Source organism: Trachemys scripta, chromosome 5 (assembly GCF_013100865.1).
Source record: "Trachemys scripta elegans isolate TJP31775 chromosome 5, CAS_Tse_1.0, whole genome shotgun sequence".
NCBI lineage: Eukaryota > Metazoa > Chordata > Testudines > Emydidae > Trachemys > Trachemys scripta.
The window spans coordinates 56,117,487-56,140,830 of NC_048302.1; the positions used below are offsets into that span (position 1 = coordinate 56,117,487).

Below are 23,344 nucleotides of genomic sequence, written 5' to 3' on the forward strand. Positions count from 1 at the left end.
GGTACTGGTTTATAACATAAATACAGACCTGATACTAAAATTAGTGACCTAGGTAAGGAAATGTTTAAAAAATATTAATATTTTATCCCCTTCTCAATGACAATATTTATTTCAAAACAGTAAAGAAACCAAGCAACCTGATGCTAACTGGGCTGGTGACCTAAAACACGAAGGCCAAATTTTAAGCTCAATTACAGTAGTAAAAAACCCCAGAATAATTCCATTGAGGTCAATGTTGTTACAATATTGTAACTAAAAGGAGAACTCAGACATAAATATTTAAGACAAATAAGTTCTGAGCAACAATATACTTTTTATCTAGATTGTGATCTTGATTCTGATTTCACTTCCACCACTGAATTTAACTTACATAGATGTGAGAGCAGAATTTGGCTTAGTGTTCTTGTGACTTGAGAGGATGTTTTACCACAAGAAGGTAATGTATTTTCCAACTATGTAATTTAATTTTGGTCAATTTTATGGTCATAGGACTTTTAAAATTGTAATTTTCATGATTTCAGCTATTTAAATCTGAAATTTCAGGGTGTTGTAATTGTAGGGGCCCTGACCCCAGCAGTTGTAGGGTGGGTTGTGGTACTGCTACCCTTACTTCTGCACTGCTGCTGCTGGTGATGCTGCCTTCAGAGCTGGGCAGCTGGAGAGCAGTGGATGCTGGCCAGCTAGCTGCTGCCAGCAGCAGCACAGAAGTAAAGATGGCGTGGTATGGTATTGCCTTACTTCTGTACTGCTGTTGGCCGGGCACCACCTTCAGAGCTGGGTGCCTGGCCAACAGCTGCTGCTCTCCAGCGGCCCAGCTCCAAAGGCAGCACAGAAGTGAGGTTGTGCTTACCCCATAAAATAATCTTGCAACTCACTTGCAACTTTTGGGTCTCCCGCAGTTGGAGAAACGTTGTGAAATCTGTATAGTGTAAGGTAAAAACACACAAAAGACCAGAATTCATGATCCCTGAGGCGTTTTTCATGGCCATGAATTCGGTAGGGCCCTAGATACAAGCTAGAGCCTGAGTGCAGCTTACAATGGGGTTGATAACAGGCAGCTTGTGCTCAAACCCCGCTGGGCTCATTACTATAGGAGAGGCGTTTGTTTAGGACCCGGGAGAAGCCCTCGCCTGCCTCACACGCTGCATTGCCATTAGTGCGGAGCGGCCGGGTTACAGCCGCAGCTCGCTCCTCCTGTTGGAGCCTCTGCGCCCGGCTATAGAAGTCGCCGGCATAGAAAGGCGTAGGGGGAGGGAAGCTAGGGGCCAGGCGTTTGCTTTTTTACAGGGCAGTTCCACTAACAGCCTTCCCCAGCTGCTGCTCCTACCCGCTGGAGCTGTGCAGGGCGGGACCGCGGACTCGGGGGCTGATTGTTGCAGCGCTGGGGAGGGGGCTGTCTGCTCCCAGAGGAGGCTGGATTTGTGTCTCTCCTCTGCGCCTTGTGGGCGAGCGGCGAATGCGGTAGCGGGGGAGCGGCAGCCGCGTGAGGCATCCCCCTGCCTGCAATCCGCCCATGTGATCCGAGCCCCGCGGGCTCCCGGCGCGCTGTGGTGGGCAATTGGAGCTGGGCATTCCGGATTGGAAGGCGCTGGGAGCGGGCGGGAGAGAGATGCCTTCCCCACCCCCACAGCAGAGAATGGCATGATTGGGGACATCATGGCTAGCAGCATCCTCTTTATTGTGTGAGGCTGCGTGGCTACAGCTAGGAGCCAGCCACTCCTCCGCCTCCCGAAGTTTGTGTCCTGTGTCCTAGCTGCTGCTGCGCCTGGCCGCGAGATGCGGAGTTAGGCTTTCCTTAGGCAGGCAGCAGGATGCGTTTGTGAGTGGGTGCATGTGTGCCTTAAGAGGGGGGGCAAAGATCATCACACCGCAGGACAGCTAGTCCCAAGGGCAACGTTGGCGCTCAGGGGTGTAAATACTGAGCGGGGTAGGTGTAGCTCTCTCGCCATATCTCTCCAGGCGGGGTGGCTCGGCGTGATGCTAAATTAGGTGCGCGCTGAATCTGCATGCCCTGAGCCAGGCTTAGTGGCAGGTTTCTGGCCCCGTGGAGTCCGGGGGAAAAGCAGGGGGACTAGCTGTTGGAAGGGGGAGGTGCAATAAATAAAGCAATAAATGGCCAGCAACAGGAGCATTGAGCTGGAGCACTTTGAGGAGCGGGACAAAAGGCAGCAGCGCTCGGGGGCTCGCAGAGCGGGGACCGGCTCGAGTTGCAGCAGCAGCTCCGGGCCCAAGGGGAACGGGCTCATCCCAAGCCCCGCGCACAGCGCCCACTGCAGCTTCTACCGCACGCGGACGCTGCAGGCCCTCAGCTCGGAGAAGAAAGCAAAGAAAGCCCGCTTCTACCGCAATGGGGACAGGTACTTCAAGGGCTTGGTGTTTGCCGTTTCCAGCGACCGCTTTCGCTCCTTCGATGCTCTCCTGATCGAACTCACCAGGTCGCTGTCGGACAATGTGAACCTGCCCCAGGGGGTCCGCACCATCTACACCATTGATGGCAGCAGGAAACTCACCAGCTTGGAGGAGCTAGTGGAAGGTAAGAGAGACACCTGCAGCTGCTGAGGAGTAAAGTCCAGGCTGTACAGGATGGCTGGCTCCTGAGAGGAGCATTGCTGGGATGGTCTGACCTCTTATTTTACCTTGTATTCCTGTAAGGTACCTTCTCTTGTTATTCCCCCAGCATGCTGTGCCTTCCCAGTCCCACCCCATCTACACAAGGCATTCACGTTCTCCCGTTGTGTTTTCTCTGTCTAAACCCACAAGGCACCTTAGCAAGACTAGTTACTTAGGGTTGAATTCTGTAACTCCATTGGCTTCAATCCAGAGTTAATCTGGATTTACATGGGTGCAACTGTGTGGAATTTGGCTCCTTTGCATCTGTAGAGGTTTTTTTTTAAAAAAAAAACTAATGAATCCTCATTAGGAGGTAGGTAAGTATTAACCTTGTTTTAGAGGGACACTGGTGCAGAGAAGCTGCCCAGAACCACAAGCCTAGTCAGTGGAAGAGCTACATTTAGAACTCAATTTTTTGTTCTGTGCCTATTCCCCTACCTACACCATTCTCCTTCCTATCTATCCCCAGCCCCCTCTCACTGGTGTTTCCCTGCAGCTTACCCAGAGGTACCCTATGGTAGTGTGTGTTTGTTTGAACTGATGTGATTAACTAATTGGCTGATATTTTGTTTCAACTATAGGATTAGTAATACATTTTCTGGATGTATTTCAGATATCTTTTTATTTGTTTGGGAAAGGAAATGTTTTAATTTAACTCCTATAACATTATGTCAATATTGCTGTTTCACCCATGGCAATTCAGACTTATTCAGAACAAGAGAAAGCCCTTGCATTGTAAAATACTCTGAAAACAGTCATCCTATAGGAGCCTTGATATTTATATTTTGGCATTTAATGGACCAAACTGGAGGCGTAAGTCCCTTTTTCAGAAGTGACTTAGGACTAAGACCCTAATGACTTTCAGTGACATTTAGGATCTGACGGGCCAAACTTTTAAAGGTGTTTAAAGATGCAGCTTGGCATCTAGTGGAATATTGAAAAGTGCCTAATTCCTATTAAAATTTATGGGAGCCAGGTGCTGAGGCACTTTTGAAAATCTCAGTAGGTAGCCATCTGCATTCTAGGTGCCGAAATACATTTTAAAAATATGGGCAATTGCTCTTATTGAAGAGGACTCCTTCTCTGATTTGTACGGCAATGGCACTTGCCTTAAGCAGGGAAAGGAGAATCTTGTGGTGTTCTTGCAGACTAATCCTTGTTGTTGCAAACTTCTCTATAAGGTAACACCCATAATCCTCCTCCAATCTCCTTTTTTTAAAAAGGGATTATTTAATTAAAAATTCTACTTAAAAGGTACCTGTGCTGCATGTTTGGGTATGCAATAGCTAGGCTGGTATAAGTGGGTGCTCTGCATATGATGTATAGATAGTTTCCATCAATGTTTTCATTAGTTGCTTGCTCTCTACTTATTTTTTCCATTTTTTTTTAAAATTGGACTTTATTCCCCCTGTGGTCTCTCTTTCATGGTCTTGCCTAAGCAGAATTTTCAGTATCATTTGAGTCACTCTTCTCAATACCAGGAGTGAAATCCTGGCCCTGTTTAAGTCAATGAGGCCAGAATGTCACCTCAGATGTTTAAGTGAATATGAAATTAGACAATAGAAGTTTGCTCATCTCTAGTCTAAAAATGGGTGCCTAGTAAAAGTGATCTTTTAAGTCAGGGGTGGGCAAACCCAGGGGGCCACATCCGGGCCGGCCCTTCAGATGATTTAATCTGGCCCTTGAGCTCCCGCCGGGGAGCAGGGTCTGGGGCTTGCCCCAGTCTGCACATGCCGTGGCTCCACGCAGCTCCCAGAAGCAGCGGCATGTCCCCCCTCCAGCTCCTACACGTAGGGGCAGCCAAGGGGCTCCACATGCCGCCCTCGCCCCAAGCACCACCCCCGCAGCTCGCATGGGCTGGGAACTGTGGCCAATGGGAGATGCAGGGGCAGCACCTGCAGATGGGGCAGTGCGCAGAGCCACCTGGCCACGCTTCCACGTAGGAGCCAGAGTGGGGGACATGCTGCTGCTTCTGGGAGCTGCTTGAGATAAGTGCCTCCCAGAGCCTGTACCCCTGATCCCCTCCTGCACCCCAACCCCCTGCCCTAGCCCGGATCCCACTTCTACCCTCTGAGCCCCTCGGTCCCAGCCCAGAGCCCTCACCCCAACCCTCTGCCCCAATCCGGAGCCCCCTCCCACACCCTGAACTCCTCATTTCTGGCCCCAGCCCAGAACCCTCACTCCATCCCACACCCCAACCCCCAATTTCGTGAGCATTCATGGCCCGCCATACAATTTCCATACCCAGATGTGGCCCTCGGACCAAAAAGTTTGCCCACACCTGTTTTAAATAATAGTTAAATAAATTTAATGCCAAAAAAATAATGCTTATTAAAGTGGTTTCATGAAGGAGGGATTGCCTGTTTTAGGTGGCTTTTAGTACAGTTATTGTTAAAACTGATTGATTCCTATCAGTTTTATAAACTGATCATTTAAAACTTTCGTCCATAGTATCTTTTTGTTTTGTTTTTTCATGTACTGGTTAGAATCATCAGGACAAACTCTGCAGTCTTATTAACCTAGGTGGGGTTTTAAGGGTGCAAATGAGGCCAGTATTTGTCTCTCTTTTGTAATATGCTCATTGAGTGTGCCCTTTTGTTTTATTGATCAGATGCACAGCAACAACAATAATACCGCTATTGAAACATCACTTTCATGGTTCTCTAAGTAAAATAAAAGGAAAAAAAATTCCCATTAATTTGCTCATTTATCCATGATCAACACAGCTTATAGGAATATTCAAAAAGTCCTTCAGTGTCATGATTGGATTAGCATATGCTCCAATTAGCACACCAAATTTCACCAACATTAGTTTCTGTTATAGATCTGTTTACCATGCATATAGAGAAGAGAAAACCCTGAGGCAGGAAGCATGGAGGGGCAGGGAAAAGAGTACAGAAAATGACTCTACCATCTATAAGAGCCCATAGAAACCCTCCTTTGCAGTCAGGACTCCATCAGCTTGGTGGAGAAACACTTACTCTTTACTTGCTCTTCCTTTCTGACCAAGCAGACTTGAATGGAAATCCACAGTGGAATTAATGCTTCTAAAGAACATTAGCAGTAGACTTGAATTCTCCACACCATTAGTAGCGGTGCATATGTTGTAAATTTAGTGGAAGGCTCTTGTGTATGGTAACTGACGGCCAGGTACCAGAGCCAATGTAGCCACCTACCTCAGTCCTTCATATCTCTAAAAAAAAGAACAGGAGTACTTGTGGCACCTTAGAGACTAACAAATTTATTAGAGCATAAGTTCCATTCTATATGCATCCGAAGAAGTGGGCTGTAGTCCACGAAAGCTTATGCTCTAATAAATTTGTTAGTCTCTAAGGTGCCACAAGTACTCCTGTTCTTCTTTTTGCGGATACAGACTAACACGGCTGCTACTCTGAAACCTTCATATCTCTGTTGGCAGGACAAGCTGTTTGTACATTCTGCCCATTTCTGCGGCTGATACTTGGAGCCCCAAGAGTTCTGAGCTGTATCATGTGAGCTTAAAGAGAGCCTCCAGCCTCTGTGACCAAGCCAGTAGGTGCTGTGTTAAGCTTGTCTCAGCTCAGAGTCGCTCTTTACAGCTCTAGACAGATCCAGTGCAGATGAACACTTTAAGGCAAATTTGCTGTTTGTCAGTTTGGCATATAAGAACTGGCTGATCAAACCCTGTGTCATGATATTCTGTATCAGCTAAATTGAGATGCTACATGCTTTGTTGTGGGCTTGGGCACATACAGTAAGAATTTAAAAAAAAAAATCAGACACTCTGTTGTTGTTTAATGTATATAGTATATAACTTATGTATAGCCACAAACAAATTCAACAACACACATCACAACAATAATTGTAACCTAACAACTGCCACTTAAAAATTTCACATCCTTCAACAAGTCTAGTTAAACATGCTTCGCATCATGTTCTGAAGGGCATGCAAATTCGTGCTCTGCTGGACCAGAGATGCTGAGCACATTCCACAGAGACAGGTCTGTCCCCAGCTCCAGTAAATGTAAATATCTCTGGATTGTCAATTTGACAACTCAGGTGCCTGCATAGAACATGAGGAGAGAGGTGTGACAGTGTACCCCATAAGGCTTTATGGGGAGGATGCTTATAAATGTATGTATGACATAACTGGAATATGTTTTGTGCTGCCTGTGCCAGGTAACATATCTCCGTAAAGGTTATGGTCTACTATATCTATTCATCCTATTTGTACATATATATCATTTTCTACTTGAGGTTAAGAATATGGACTGTATGCTTGCTTGGTTTCTAAGTAAGCTTTGGGAGGCATTTGGTCAGCTTCTTTAGGAAGGAATTCGCCAGGTTAAGTACCTGATCAGGAAACACTTGGAGAACAATGCATCTTGGAATGCTCCAATCCACATAAGAAGTCTTCCTGGAGACATGCAAGATACCATGTGGACAATGGCATCGGCCTGTAAAGACTGAGTCATGCAGGGGCATGTGACTTGCCCAGGTGACTCCAAAACTCCATCTTGGAGCTGGACTTTGCATAGGAGGGAGGAGGAGAGTCCCCACCCACAAGAGTCTATTTAAACCTGTGGGAGACCTCTCCATTTTGTCTTCAGCTGGCTAAAGAAGGAGCCTCTCCACCCCCACCAGGATACTTGAAGGAGACTGAAACAAAGGACAGTAACTACAGGGGGTGTGAGTGATTGCTGGACCCAGGCTAAAAGGAGATTAGCCTGTAAAAGGGAGTGCTCTGGAACTGGTGAGGAAATCATCTGTATTTAGTTTGATTAGACATAGATTTGCGCATTTTATTTTATTGGTGACTTACTTTGTTCTGTCTGTTACTACTTGGAACCACTTAAATCCTACTGTCTGTATTTAATAAAATCACTTTTTATTTAGTAACTTACTCAGAGTATGTATTAATACCTGGGGGAGCAAACAACTGTGCATATCTCTTTATCAGTGTTATAGAGGGCGAACAATTTATGAGTTTGCCCTGCATAAGCTTTATACAGGGTAAAACAGATTTATCTGGGTTTAGACCCCATTGGGAGTTGGGCATCTGAGTGTTAAAGACAAGCACACTACTGTGAGCTGTTTTCAGGTAAACCTGCAGCTTTGGGACACGTGATTCAGACCCTGGGTCTGTGTTAGAGCCAGACAGGAGTGGCTGGCTCAGCAAGACAGGGTGCTGGAGTCCTGAGCTGGCAGGGAAAACGGGAGCAGAGGTAGTCTTTGCACATCGGGTGGCAGCTCCCAAGGGGGTTTCTGTGATCCAATCCGTCACAAGAGGAATCTCTAAGGTTCTGGATTCTGCTTATGTTGGAGTTCATGGAAGCAGGGCTGTGTCCTTTAATATACAGGACCCAAATGTGCTTGGCAAATTCATCAATAGTGTGAGCTGTTGGGAATAGGGAGAATAAGATTTTATTTGGGATACATTCTCTTGCTAAACCCATGTTTCTCACCTCTATAGTATATATCCTTGTTTGAGCACAGCGGGATATTGTGTGTGTAATTTCTCCCCATCCTTCTGCTGATGTGACGCACACACTTACTATATGTGACACCAACAAAATATTTTTGGTTTGGGGTAATAGGATTCCCACGTGCATTTTTATATTTCACCTTTATATAGCCATAGTGGAACAACCTTTATTTATTATTATTATTATTATTATTATTATTTATTTTTACTTTCTCTATCTCTTCCTTCCCACTCCCAATGATTAATTGGTTGAGTGTGGGACATAAGATCAGTTTGCAGAAACTGAGGTATATCTGAGATGTCTAGATAGGTGTCTAGTTTTTTAATTTTTGAAATGACTTCATATTACCACTATGTTGTCTAGGCACTAGGAATGGAGTGGAAACACACGATAATTCTTCACAGTGGCAGAAGCTGGTGCTCATGACTCTCTATTTCTTTAGCATCTTCTGTTTTACTTTTTATTTTTTACTGGTCATGCAGCCTCTCATCTCATACTTAGATTTTTCTGGAACTAGGAAAATATTGAGGCTCCTTGGCCTTAACCAGGAGATTATTTTGGACTTCTGGAAGAACTAGGAAAAAGTGGTCTTCATCACTGATGAAACAGGCATTCTGATGTGGCAAGTGATAGGGCATCTTTAGTGCTCTGCATAGCACAAATACTCTTAATAGCATTTGCTTTCAACAGCTATAGTTAAACCTCTTATGGTATGTCAGCACCACTGGCAACATACTCAAAGTTGTCAAAGATGCTAGGTACATGTACAGAAGCCTTTTGGGAGGATGTAGAAAGATTCTCAGTAGAGCTGTCATTATCCATGGCAGGGAGCAATGTCCCAGGATATTGTTTTATCTGTCCTGAGGAGATGGCTATTTCATGTTAGCAGGGAGCAGAAGAAAGAAAGCATTGGTGGGAACCAATTAGTGAGTGATCCAAGTACTTACTCTTTTGAGTATTATTACTGCATATCACAATATCGGGTTAATCCTGTTAAAGTACTCAAGATTATAACTGGTGTATGCTTTTACCAAGTAGGTCAAGAACATCTTTCCTTGTGCCAGAACAACCAGATGCTAGCACCAGCTGGCAATTTGTATCTTCACTGCTTGCAGAAGGCACAATTATCTTCTTGCATTGAAGCCAAAAGCCAGGGTACCTCAGAAATCATAAAAAAATGTAAAGGACAGGGACGATTTGGCTGGTATAACACAGGAAGGTAGATACTTTTTTTTTAAACAATGCTTCTAAAATATTTGCATCTCTCAAATATATGTTAACTGTATTGGAGAGATGCAGTGTTTTCAGTTTACATAGGAAATGTTAGTGCAATAAACTGTTGTGATATGAACAAAACCACCACTGGGGATCTACTTAATATGAAAAAATTGAAGTTTATGGAGTGTTTCTCAGGGTAGGTGTCTACTTCTTGTGGGTAAGCCAAATGATAGAATCAGCAAGCTTGATAACCTGTGGCCTTAATCATGCCTTTCAGAAAATTCTCATCTGTACCCCCTTACAAAATGGAAGGTGAGAGCAGGGGCAAGCAGAGAAAGGAGTAGGTGAGAATGAGTAAGAGTGGCATCCTAGCTTCTCAAAGGGTCTGTATCTGGGGAGTTTAAGTAGATTGAGGACAAGAACATGATCATTTGTAGGTTGTCCAAGGACCTAAGAAATCAGGAAGGAAGGAAAATGAAGTTTACCAGTGCTCTGGAAATCTGGTCTCCTTGTGGTATGAAGTAGAGAAAGGATACTCTAATGACTATTCCTTCTGACCATCCAGTTTAAAGAATCATCAGTAGTATCTGGCACTACGAAAGAGTCAGGCAGAAAGAGTTTGAACAGGGACCTGTCTGCATCCTTATTAGATGTACCGGATGCTGTGAGAATGAGCTGAGGCTTATGAGACAGAAAGATGAAGGGCAACCAGATACCTGCTTTGACTTATGCGCCTCAAAGTAGCGCACTTGTAAAAAATGGGGACTGATGGCTCTTTCTCTAGGGACACTCATAACTGTGTCATCTATTCTACTCTGTTGTGTAGTTTCTCACTGAGAAGCAGGACACTTTATCTCAGCCTCAGGAGATAATAGAAGCCCATTAACACCTCACAAAGGCAGACCAATGGCCATATCTCACCCCAAGACTCTCGTTCCAAATCTGTTGTTCAGAGATTGAGTAGAATACACTTGATACCCCCCTCATATTGTCGTCTTCCAGGAGTGCACATAGGTTCTTTTAACCTAATGCTATAGTTATAATTACGAAGCATTTTCACTCTAAGTTGACATCTTAGGTGTCTGTACATTTGCAGAAAAAATTGCCTTTTGGGCTGCTCTTTCATATTTGTACTCTACTTAAAGGCAGATTATTTAAAAATTTCAGTAACTTTAGTTTAGCTGCTTTTTTATCTGAATTTAGGCCTGAATCAACAAAGGGACTTGGCGCTGCATTACTTAACTTTTAAGTGCTAGGAAAATCACTGAAACAACAACTGGGATCCACAAAGCCTGTGTTAGGTGCCTAGACTCCCTGGCCTATACAAAACTTGGAGAGAGAGAGGTGTCTAAGAGTGGGAGGCATCAAAACCAGCATTGTAGGTGGGAAATGGCTGAAATTCATGAATGGGAGATGGGGGAGAGTGGTGGAATCCTAAGCCCCTCCTCACAGTGCTAGGTGCCTAAGTCTGGGCTGCAGAGAGGCACCTATCTCTGATCCACAGCCAGGGAACCCTTTTCCTGTAGTGTGGGGGAGGGATAGCTCAGTGGTTTGAGCATTGGCCTGCTAAACCCAGGGTTGTGAGTTCAATCCTTGAGAGGGCCACTTAGGAATCTGGGGCAAAATCAGTACTTGGTCCTGCTAGTGAAGGCAGGGGGCTGGACTCAATAACCTTTCAGGGTCCCTTCCAGTTCTACAGATAGTAGTTAAGTGCCTGCCTTGCTCTACACAAACTGGTTGGAGGAGGTGGCAGATATAGCTGTTATAACTTTTAGCTCAGTGATTAGAGAATTCACCTAGGATGTGGGAAACCTAGGTTCAATTCCTCCCTCTGCCTGAGACAGACGATTTGAACAGGGGTCTCCCACACTTTTCAGAAGAATGCTCTGACTACTGAGCTATGGAACCTTCTGAGTCTCCCTTAGTTTCTCCTCTTGAAGCTAGCTCACTTTGTACCAAGAGTGATTGGAGTAAGGGGAGTGGACCCTGGGTCTTGGACCTCTGAAGTGGATACCCTAACAACTGAACTCTACAGAGTCATTCACTCTCTGGCCCAATGACTTTTGAAGCTATTCCACTGTGTATACATATTTAAATAAGAGAGATTGAAACCCTCTCCTGCCAACATAGCTACCACTGCTTGTGGGAGGTGGTTTTATTATGCCAACGGGAAAGCTCTCTCCCGTTAGCATAGAGCGGCTACAGGGGAGAATTTACTGTGGCGCAGCTGCAGCGTTCCAGTAGTGCTGCTGTAAGGTCTCTAGTGTAGACATAGCCATAGGTGCCCAGGGAACTTTTTACCCTGAAAATTTAGGCACTGAGTCAGTTTAGGTGTCCGCAGGATTAAGCGGCAGCTGAGCAGTTTTGTGGATCACACTGGGATTGAAGTGCTTAAGTCAGGGGTTTAAATACCTAAGGCCCTTTGTGAATATGGGACTCAGTGTTCTCTCCTTGTGCTGGCATTCTGAGAACTCAAGCTCTTTTGTTGTAAAAAAATTAGTATGTACTCAATCCTCAGTCAGGAATGTAAACTTTATTGACTTTGAGAAAAAAGAATACGTATTTGAAAAATGTTATAAGCATTTGAAAATAGTAGAGTGCACATGCCCAATGTAGCTTATCAATTTAAATATGGCTATTCAGATACACATATCTGATTTAAAAAAAATACATACACACACACACTACCACCTGTGTTTATTTGACTGTGTCTAATATTTAGGTACATAGACTAGCCTTTGCTCTATATCTGGAGCAGTTCAGTCTTGCATCTCATGTGATGATTATAAAAATCTCTTATTTTATTTTAAACTAAGGAAGAGAAGCATGAAAAGCTCCATATTGCAATATTATGGTTGAAGTTTTAACTGCATTTAAAAAGGAAACTGAACTACCAGGGTTCTGGAAATTATGAAGAAGATTCTGATCTGTTACCTTAATGTAAATCCGGTGTAAATGAGAACTGAATCTGGCCCTTTCGTTTCTTGAATTCCCTAAACTTTGTGTAGTTAAAATTTCCATCATAACTTTATTTATTACTTGATAATTGTTGTTTTTGCTGAAATTTGGGGGCAGGAAAGAGGAATGCTATTAAATATTAGTATGTGTAAAATTGGAGACAACTTATGCTATCTAGGAGAACTAGATGGAAGCATCTTGTGATAGTGGATGCTGGTTCATACTTAGTTTCCCATTATATTATTATGCAGCTTCCAACATATAGAAAATATGGCAAAGCAGTTACTGGAAACATTTTATACTGAGATCTCTAAGACAAACTCATTGACACTCCAGGAAGTACAGTGAACTGCATTACACCTATTCTGAACTGAGATAACTGAATGGGATCATCATATCTTGTGAATACAGAGGGTCAGATTTTGCTGTTAATACTTGAGTAAAACTCGTATTGAAGTCTGGGGGAATCTAGAACTGTAAGGCAGTGTTCAGAATGGCGAGGTTTAAATGGAATATCTGCAAATCTTCCTTTAGCAACCTGTGTTTTTGATCATGAGACATCCGAACACTTCTGGCTTGCTTCTTAAATGTGTAGCCAGTTGGCTGTGATGTATAATGTTCATGCCATGAAAGGCACTGAGATATTTGGCAACTACTTTCCTAATGACCATGTATAATCACAAGTCACATACAGTTTTATTTTGTGGTGATGTTCAAGATTGTTTTTTCTCAATGTCATGAAGTCAGAATATTATATTTATATAGCCAGATGTAAATATATTAGAAAATATTAATTATAAGGATATTTAATAAATATATCTGCTTAAAATCAGGGAAAATAGTATATCCCAATTTTACATGAATCCAGAAAATAATTGATCTCAAGAATTCCCTTAATTATCATAAAAGGACAGGACCCATCTCTCTCATTTTTCCTCTAATCTGTGCAATATCAGTGTTTACAGCTGCATAGCCAAGAGCCTGAGATTTTTGTTGGGTGTTCTGAAAACTATTCCTCAAAAGGATCCAAAAAGCCTTGGGTTAGGGTGTGACAGGTTTTTCTGTGAAGAATACAATGTTGGGGAAACTTTTAGTTTCCCAACCCAAGGGCAAACTACTTAAGAATTTGGGTTTTACAGGCCGGTAACATTTGTTCTTCATGTGTAACTCCAAACTCTGAGGTAGAGAGTAAAAAACAAATTAAATTATTTGTTGATTGTATAATGATCCAAATGTCAACAGTTGTTCTATCTTTTTAAACAAGCATAGGCCTTATTTGGGGTTTTCTTATCACTAGGAGGCTTTCTGCACAGAAAAGATGTCACTTTTTGATTGCTGCAAACAGTATTGTAATAAATCTTTGGATTTTACATATGCCCCATTGAAATTTAAATGCCAACTCGTGAGGCGCTTTCATACTTCTAAAATAGTTCTGCAGCCTGGTTGAGCTTCCTGCAGAATAGTTTGGCTGGATACAGAAGCTAGACTGTAACCTACTTCAGTAGCGCTCATATTATTTCTGCCTAATAAGCCTCTTATTGCTTAACAAAATTTCCTTTGCATCAGCGTATAGTTTGCTTTTATATTTGTTAACAGCCATGTAATATCTAAGTAACAAATTTTCATATTACAATCTAAAAACTGGAGAGTTGATGGATTTATGTTGAATGCCAATGTTTTACATAGGAGGCTCCCAACTTCTTTTTTTTTTTTTTTTTTTTTTTTTTTTGGCTGTGTCCTTTCCCCCCTACCTCCCCTTGGAGAGTCATGTGCCATGTGCACACACTTTTTCTAAGAGAGAGTATTTCCTTGGATGCCTAGGGTCAGGGAGTCCATCCTGACTAGGTGCTCAACTGCTCCCTGGCCTGTGAGCATCCCCAACTGGATGCGGACATCTGTGCTGTGCACCTCTCCTCATGCTCCTGTCCCTGGGATCCCCAGAATCATTCACAGGCCACCGGCTCTTCTGGTCCTGGCTCAATCACCAGAAATGTTATACCAATAAAAACTAGCGGGATCTTATTAAAGGGGACAAGATAAAGATGCCACACTTATTATGGTAACAATTTGATTTATGACCAATAACTAATATCTTAATCCTTATACACACACATTATACCTAATACCTATACACACACACATTCACACACATTCTCACACACACACACATCCATCAGATGTTCTGCAGCTGCTGCATAGTTACCAGTCCTGCTTGAGTTTGCAGCTTGGGTTTGTAGCTTGTGGCAGCTAACTGGCCAGGAAAGCCGGGCACAAGGACGAGCTGGGTCTCTGTTGGGCATGCACTGATGCCCTTCCATGTTGGCAGCAGAATGTTACCCTCCTCCAAAGTTTTCCATCTCATCCGTCCTTTTTGTAGGCTTTAGTTTGAATCCTGAGTCTATAGGTCTTGCTGTGTCACACTGCCTCCAGGTTTGGTGATTGATCACCCATCAATTGCAGACATGACTTTCAGACTCGGACCGGGCTTTGATCTTCCTTTTATTGTACCTTTTCTTTTTAGGGTGGATTCTTCTTACTTTGTTAGGGCTCTTGTCTGCATCTTCAGCCGTTGGTGTTTGAATTCTATGTAATCAGGACAGGCTGGGGCTGGAGGTTGATTCCATCATCCATAGATACCTCATTCACACATCTAAACTAAACTAATAAGATTACAGCAGGGTTTGCAAAAATGAAGGTTGCAGCAAGCCCTTACAATATGGAGTAAGCGTTTTAAAATGGGGTTTGAATTACAATATGGCAAACAGTGCACAGAAGTTACACTGTAGGCAAGTGTAATAAATGGTGAACAGAAGTTACAATACTGAAACAATGCAAGTCTTAGGGTACATCTACACTACAGCGGGGAGTCGATTTAAGATACGCAAATTCAGCTACGTGAATAGCGTAGCTGAATTCGACGTATTACAGCCGACTTACCCCGTTGTGAGGACGGCGGCAAAATCGACTTCTGCCGCTTTTTGTCGGCGGCGCTTACTACCACCTCCGCTGGTGGAGTTAGAGCGCCGATTCGGGGATCGATTGTCGCGTCCCGACGGGACGCGATAAATCGATCCCCGAGAGGTCGATTTCTACCCGCCGATTCAGGCGGGTAGTATAGACCAGGCCACAGTGATTTAAGCAGGAATAGGATTGAGAGTGAAACTTACAAAGGCAGCTGTCTGAACAGCTATGGCTCTTAACAAGCATCTTAATGGTTAATTAGCCAGTTATTGGGGTAACCGGTTTTATGAATGAATATTGTTTCATTCATAAAATTTTACTTATGAAGTTACATTAATAAAGTGAACAATTAAAAACAATTTCATTCATCAGTTCTACACTGTCCCTGGGATCCCCAGAATCATTCACAGGCCACAGGCTCCTCTGGTCCTGGCTCAATCACCAGCACGCAGGTGCAAGAGCCTGTGTGGGTAGGCAGGAACTACCTGCCAAGGGAGTGCATCTGTATCTGCCCCTGGAGAGTGAGTGACCTGGTATGCCATCCTACCCCTCCACCTCTGGCACAGGGAGAGGCCACAAGGTCCCCTTGCTCCTCATTCCTCCAGCCTGGCAGCAGCAGCAGGAGCTGGAGTAGGACACGCAGCTAGTGAGAGAAATTGTTATGCTATCAACCAGGGGCGGCTCTAGCTTTTTTGCCACCCCAAGCACAGCAGGCAGGCTGCCTTTGGCGGCATGCCTGCGGGAGGTCCCCGGTCCCGCGGCTTCGGCGTACCCGCCTCTGAATTGCCGCCGAATCCGCGGGACTGGCGGACCTCCTGCAGGCAAGCCACTGAAGGCTGCCTGACTGCTGCCCTCGCAGGGACCGGCAGGGTGCCCCCCGTGGCTTGCCGCCCCAGGCATGCGCTTGGAGTGCTGGTGCCTGGAGCTGCCGCTGCTATCAACAATATTTTGAAGAAACAAGGGAAAAATCTTAACTAATCCCATGCCCCACAGTTTGAAAGCCACTCCCGTATACTAAAGACTCAGGCTTTGTATTTTCAGCAAGGCAATTGCTATAAGTATATGCCATTTGTGGCTGTTATGCATTAGCTTAAAAATATTTCAAACTGTAGATTAAGGTAAAGTTCACTGCATATTAAAGTCAACAGCATATTTACATACTTGGAAACATAGCTATTATGTGTATGTGGAATCGTGCTAATCCTCTAGGGATGATACGTTTATGAGTGACTTTGAAATTTAGGGTCTGATCCAAAGGATTCCCATGATTTCTGTGGGCTTCATATCTGGCCCTTAGTCTCCAGTTTAGATAATATGTATACACAGCTGAAATGGGAAAACCTTCAATAGGAAAGTTGAAAAAGCAGCTAAACTTGCGTTATGTTGGGCTGGAATTGCATGCACTTTTATGCATTTGTTACATTGTATTCAACGATATTTAGAAACTATTTCATTAATATAGGTTTAAATATAGAATGTAACCCTGGGGGGAAATATTTGTACACATCAATGTTAGTACTTAGTGGGAGCTAATAATCACAGCATCAGAGGATTTTTTGTTGTTGAGGAAATCAAAACTTTGAGTTCAAATGGATTTAAAATCTGTTGGTGTAATGGTAAATATAGCAACATATCAAATTCACTGGATATATACATACAGAATAATCGGTGATCACATAATGTAAAATGCTTTCAATTAAGTCCCACTCTTTCTGCAAAAGAAAGATACAAAGACAAGAACATTCTTAACACAGGAGAGTCACCTTGATAGAATACATGGTGTTTGTAGAGTGTTGTTCAAACATTAATGCTTCCCTGTCTGGATGGTAGTGTTCTTTCTCATTTTACAGATGTGGGAAATGGGTGAAGAGTACCTAGAATTTGCTTTCTTTTAGAAACTCCACCTGTCCGCCCACTGAAGTGAATCCTATTGGCAGGGCAGCGCTCATTGCTGGAGTGAGGGGTTGCAATTTGCACTTACGTGTGCTAGCTGAAGTTAGTATAACCTGCCAGTTTGCCCAAGCAAATCAGATGTGTAGGCATGCATGTGTGGTAGCCCAATCTGGCCTCATGTGAAAAGAGATGCTACCATAAATAGTCTAAGAAAGCAGGCATAGAATTGAAAAACAATTGACAAATATCTGCAATACACTAAGGTGACCAAATAATAAGCCTATGGTGTATCAAACTGCTTGTTGGATCAGTGTTCGTAAACTATGCCAGTTTTTGCCTGTGTATATCGGCTATTCTTTCAAATTCATGAACCTGCGTGCAGCCTGTGTTTTGAAATGGAAGTTTGGCAAAGTAGAGCTAAAATGTTGAATTTTACACAGTCTGAAATGGATTCTGTAACTTTTAAAAATTTTAATTAAAAAAACCTCCCTGCCCCTTCCTATCAAAGGAAGAAAATCATAACACCCCAACTTGACCCACCTTCTCAGAAAAAATCCTAGTAAATAGACCCCATGACTTCCCCAGATATTTAAGAGACTTGGCCTTATTCAGACCTTGGAAAATGGAACTGATTTTAAAAAAAAGTTTTCATTGTTCTGGTAGATTAATATAGATTTAAAATATTATAGGAAGGCTCCCACAGTTGTGACGGGTGTTCTATTATTAATCTGATAAACAGTGTGTCATATTAACTAGTGTAGTGTAAATAAAATATCCTGTCATGATGAGCATCTGTAATGGCAATGTTGAGGTAACATTGGGAAGATCTATAATGGTAAGCATTCTAAGAACAGGAAGTCTTTCTGTTCTGTTGTCCTTTAATTTCATTATAAAAATTAATGCATGTATTTGAGCTGGGGAACCTGTTTCTGTCCAACATTCATTTTCTTTTCTCCAGCCTCTTTAATTTAAGCCTTGGCCATCAGGCTTAACTCTGACTTTTGTTTATTTTTTAGCATTGGATACATGAATGTTATTGAAAGGAAGCAAACATGCAGTGAATGTCACTTGAATTAGCATTTTGTAGCCAAAAGCCCTTCCTCCTTTCCTATTGGTTTAACCCATGTTAATATTGAAACCTATATCTTTCTTCAAAGCATCTGTCACTCAAATTCCAAGTGATTTAGAAAATAAAAGCTTTTTGGGTGAAACTGTAATCACTAAAGTTCTGTCTGCTTTTGGTACATTTGTGAAGATCTCATGGTGCTACTTCTAAGAATTTTCTCTCTTTTTGGCACTGTAGTGCAAGAGTTATATAGCTGCCTGACGTACTCTAATCCAGAGGTTACATTAGACCATTGAAATCAGCATTATCACTTATTTTGGGATCTCTTTTGGGATATTGGAAATATTAGTATTTTTATAACTGTTACAAGATATCCTTAACTGAATAACATTATAGAGTAGATAAGTTCCTTCATATAAAAAGTTGGTAGAATATTAAAAGATAGGTGAACTGAACCAAAATGTGGCTCATAAAATATTTTCAAACTTGGGTGCCTAAAGTTAGGCACCTAAATTAATGGCAGATTATTTTTTCTTCTTCCACAGAAGCTGAACTGGAGGTAGTTCACTTTCGAAAAACAAGCCACTTAAGTGCCCAAATATTGATTTGAGTGACTACAATTGGAAAATGCTGGCCCAAGTGACTTGCCCAAGGTCACATAGTAAACACTTGGCTGAACTGAGATTAGAAAACTGGTAATTGGGATTCCTGGGTTCTGCTTTAATCATTCAAAACATTCCCTCTCACGCAAAATACAAATATTTTCTTTTGTCCCACTATCCTCTGCCCATTCCTCAGCATTCACAAAGAAATCTGCTCCTTTTTAAAGCAACTTCAAGAAAAAAAATTGGTCTGTAAAAAATGTAGTTCTTTAACTTTAAAAAAAAAAAAAATCTCTCCCATAGTTATTTGCTAACATCTGTTTTTACAGCTCATTTAGAAGTGTGTTTTCCTTTAGCTGTTTGGCATCTATAATTTTAATAAGCCTGTTGGCAAGGGTTAAGAAAGATCTCTCAAATCACTGGGTGTTTCTATTTGGCAATCCAGTATTTAGAGACAGCGCAGCCTTATAGCTCAAGAGGATTCTAGCAGAAAAATAAGCATGTACCCCTGAATCTAGTAGAGTAAGGACTTTTCCCATACTCTGTACTATCTTTCATAGTTTGATTATTGCTGTGTCTTTGTTTTTTTTAACAAAATGTGATATCTTTGTAGTTTCTGCAAACTTAATGTGAAAATATTGCTGGAAGAGAAGGATAATTCTTAAATAAGTTCACAAATTTCTTTATGATGAGTAAAACAGTGATCTGATCTTGCCAGAAAATTGATATGACCACATATCAGAACTCTTGTTATATCAGAGTCTGGATCTGCCCTCTGATATGCACTCATTGTTCTAGTTAAAATCAGTGGAAGCTGCATGCGAGTATTCAAATGATGAACTAATCACACAGAAAAATGAAGAGAATGGGCCAGATTCTTTCCTGCAACCACACTGTGCTTGGCGGACAGAGAGGCATGGGGTTTCAGGGAGCTGATTTTGGCTCCCTGATTCTTGTAGGCTCACAGAATTTAAGGCCAGAAGGGACCATTGTGATCATCTAGCCTGACTTCCTGCACATTGCAGACCACAGAACTTCACTCCAATGTTAGATCTATAACCTCTGGCTCAATTACTGAAACCCTCAAATTATGATTTAAGGACTTCGAGTTTCAGAGAATACACCTTTTACTCTAATTCAAACCAGCAAGTGATCTATGTCCCATACTGCAGAGGAAAATGAAGAACCCCCATGGTATCTGCCAATCTGACCTGGGGGAAAATTCCCGACCCCAAATATGGTGATCGGTTAGGGCCTGAGCATGTCTGCAAGAAACACTGGGGAAAGAATTCACTGTAGAACTCAGAGCCTGTCCCATCTATGGCCATTGGAGATGTTTGCAAGATATTCTGATAACTGGTCTGAATAAGTACAAATGGCGAGGGCCCTATCAAATTCATGGTCCATTTTGATCAATTTCACGGCCGGAGGGTTTTAAAATTGGTCAATTTCACGTGTTCAGACTTTTACATCTGAAATTTGAGTGTTGTGACTGTGGGGCTCCCTTTTCTGGAAGCTGGGACTCACAGCTGGGGTGCTCTCAGCAGCAGGGGGAGATTGGACCCACATCCAAAAACCTCCTCTAGCTGCAGGAACCTTTGGGGCCCAGCACTGGAACTTCCTTCAGCAGGGGGACGCACTCAGAGGTGGGTCTGATCTCCCCCTGAGAGAGGCCGTGTAGGAGAAGGACAAGACCTGTCCCTCCCCAGCCCGGGAGGGACTTGCAGCTAGGAGCCCCCATCTGGGGTGCTCCCCACAGCAAGGGGAAGATCAGATTTCATGGGGAAGGGCTTATTTCACAGTCCGTGGCACATGTGTGGGTAGGTATTGGGGCTCCTATGGATGATATGGCAAGGAACCACCCCCCCTTCCTTATAGCCCACTGTAACCCTCCTATGGGGTTGGGAGGAGGAATGCATGGTAAGGTCCCAGCAATGGGTTGGCTGGAGGACCTGGATGGAAAATGAAGTGGGGGTTGGTGGAAGCCCCGGGTAGTTATTTGAATGATCATGGTGTTGCCTGCACTGCAGACTTTTATCTGCTGGGTAGTCCCAGACATCTAATAATAAAGTTGTGGCCTGATTAAATCCATATCAAGGGTCTCCTGTCCTTCTTTCGTTATAGCCGGTTAATGGGGCTGGGTTAGATAATAATTATTTAATGACAATAGATGTTGAGATTCAAAACATTAAAGCTTTATAACCATTAAAACACAAATTGTCAACATCACCTATCAAAATATACAAAGTAAATATTTTTTAAATTCTAAGTTCTCAAAGAACAATTTTCTTTGCCTATCTGTAAATTTTCATTATTATCGATGGAAATATTTTTTATTGATTTGTGTGTGTGTTTAGTGAAATCCAAGCCTACGTATTAAATATTTCCAACTGATACATTTCATAGATACATGGCAGACTTTGACTCTGTCTTATCCTTTTAGTATGAGATATGGTATAGATTTGGTATTAACAGAGATCTTCAAACTGTCGCTATAAAACGACTCTAAACTGCAAAAAGCCAGTGCATAGTGTCTGATATGTTCCTGTTGACCTCAATGGGATCAATTCCCAATGACATCAAAGAGTAGAACTGGGTTCCAAATTAAGCAGAACAAAAATAACTAATAACTTAATTACAACTTATTTTGCAAGTTAAATAAGCTTCCTGGGAGTTTTAGTTTTCTAGTAAACGAGAAAGGGAAAAGTCACTTCAACTAGATTAAGAAAATGGACAAGTAAATTTCAAATCGTAGTAACTCAAAGGCAATTTGTTTCTGCAACCTGTGAAGGAAATTTATAGTTTCTTTTGCTATTAGGGTAAACTATGGAACTTTCAGGCCAGGTCAGTTTTTTTGGAGTCAAAGTTGTAGGGTAGCAAAGAAGAGGGTTTTGTAATGGAAATTAGTTAACTATGGATATGCTAACCCACTTATGTAAAGTATAACATCATGTATCTAATTTTCTGCACTTTTGAATTCTCTACATGTATCATGATTATCAGTCATGATTTATTAATAAAACTAGATTAAATATTTACAAACATTTTATTATAGCTTGCATGTTCATTTCAAATTAGAAAAAGGCCCATTGGGAGCAAATTTAAAACCTAGGTTACAGCAGAATATTCTGAAACCTTTGAATAGATCTACTGAAAACTGACTGTTCTGTATCCAGTGTTAATTTAGCATACTAATACAACCCCAGAGAATTATCATCATTCAGTCTAGAGTTCTGTTGCTGTTCCTTTATAACTCCCTCCAGCAGTTTTTCCATTTCTCTGGTGTGTGAAATGATCCAACAAAATTCTGTCAACCACATGACACTGCTTTTTTGTTACTTTGCATAAGAGTTGCATATATGGCATATACGTACTTTTAGTGGGTTTTTTCCCGTGAATGATTTAAAATGATTGAAATTCTGGAAACTGCTGGGCTTTCTTTGCATTTATTATCTTAAAGAGTAGGGCATACGTATTCTACAAGCCATATGCTGTCAATATTGTAACAAGAGGCTCTTATAAAATTTTCCTCCCTAACCACAAAGCCTAGAGTGTTTGGGCTTCAAGAGAGGGAGGAAGGACTAGATAATCTATTAATTTGTTTTCCATTTAAACATTTAAAATGTTTCCAATAATCTGAGGTAGTAGGGAGGCAACATCACAAAGCAAGTTAACTAATATTGACATACACTTTTTCTGCAAATTCTTAGACTTTGTCTCCTGAAAATTAGCCGAGTATATTACTAGAATATCACAGCGTACAATTTGTGTCTGTAGGGAAGCCCAGTTCCTCCTATTGGGAGGGGTGAGGGGTGGGTGTGTTTTTTTTGTGAACCCCAGGAATGTAATATTCTGCAGAGATAATTAAGCAGTATGTAGAAAGGGAGCTCCGAGAGGGACAGAAATCTCTCCAACTCTCCCTTCAGTTTGGGTTAGCAGAATTTTTAACAAGGGATTCTTGAGGCCCTCTACCTAGCATATCACTGGTTTACATTGGAGTCAATTGGACAGGTAGATTATATTTGAAACCCAATTAGCACTGCTTCAGACAAGAAATTGTCAGTTTGGAGAATGTATGGAATAGTTGAACAATCTGTTTAACATAAAACCCTAAATCACAATGTCTTTCTCTCTCTTCCCTCTGCCCCCACCCTCCCCCTTCAGGTGAAAGTTATGTATGTGCATCCAATGAACCATATCGCAAAGTTGATTATACCAAGAATGTCAATCCAAACTGGTCTGTGAATATTAAGACTGGGTCTGCTCGATCCTTGACATCTCTGACATCGATGAAAAGTGAAGTGAAGGAGAGTAAAGATTTCATTAAACCCAAACTGGTGACTGTTATTCGGAGTGGAGTGAAGCCACGGAAAGCTGTGAGAATTCTGCTGAATAAAAAGACTGCTCATTCCTTTGAACAGGTTTTGACTGACATCACAGAAGCCATTAAGTTAGATTCAGGCATTGTCAAGAGACTTGTAACACTAGATGGGAAGCAGGTAAGAGAACAAATCGTCTTGGGTATTGAATATTGGGTACAAATTAAGCTGCTGCTACTTTTATATTCTGTC

The 23,344-nt window shown here is 42.2% G+C and overlaps 1 protein-coding gene across 1 annotated transcript in view; it reads left to right on the top strand.

Annotated features, from left to right (window-relative positions):
* The first annotated feature begins 1,144 nt into the window (after positions 1-1,144).
* The window catches only part of DCLK2 (doublecortin like kinase 2), a 121,766-nt gene continuing 99,566 nt past the window's right edge, over positions 1,145-23,344 (top strand). The window contains exons 1-2 of the mRNA XM_034771512.1: positions 1,145-2,533; positions 22,938-23,294. Of these exons, the coding sequence (XP_034627403.1) occupies positions 2,113-2,533; positions 22,938-23,294 (778 nt within the window). The 5' untranslated portion in view covers positions 1,145-2,112. The remainder of the gene's footprint in view (positions 2,534-22,937; positions 23,295-23,344) is intronic.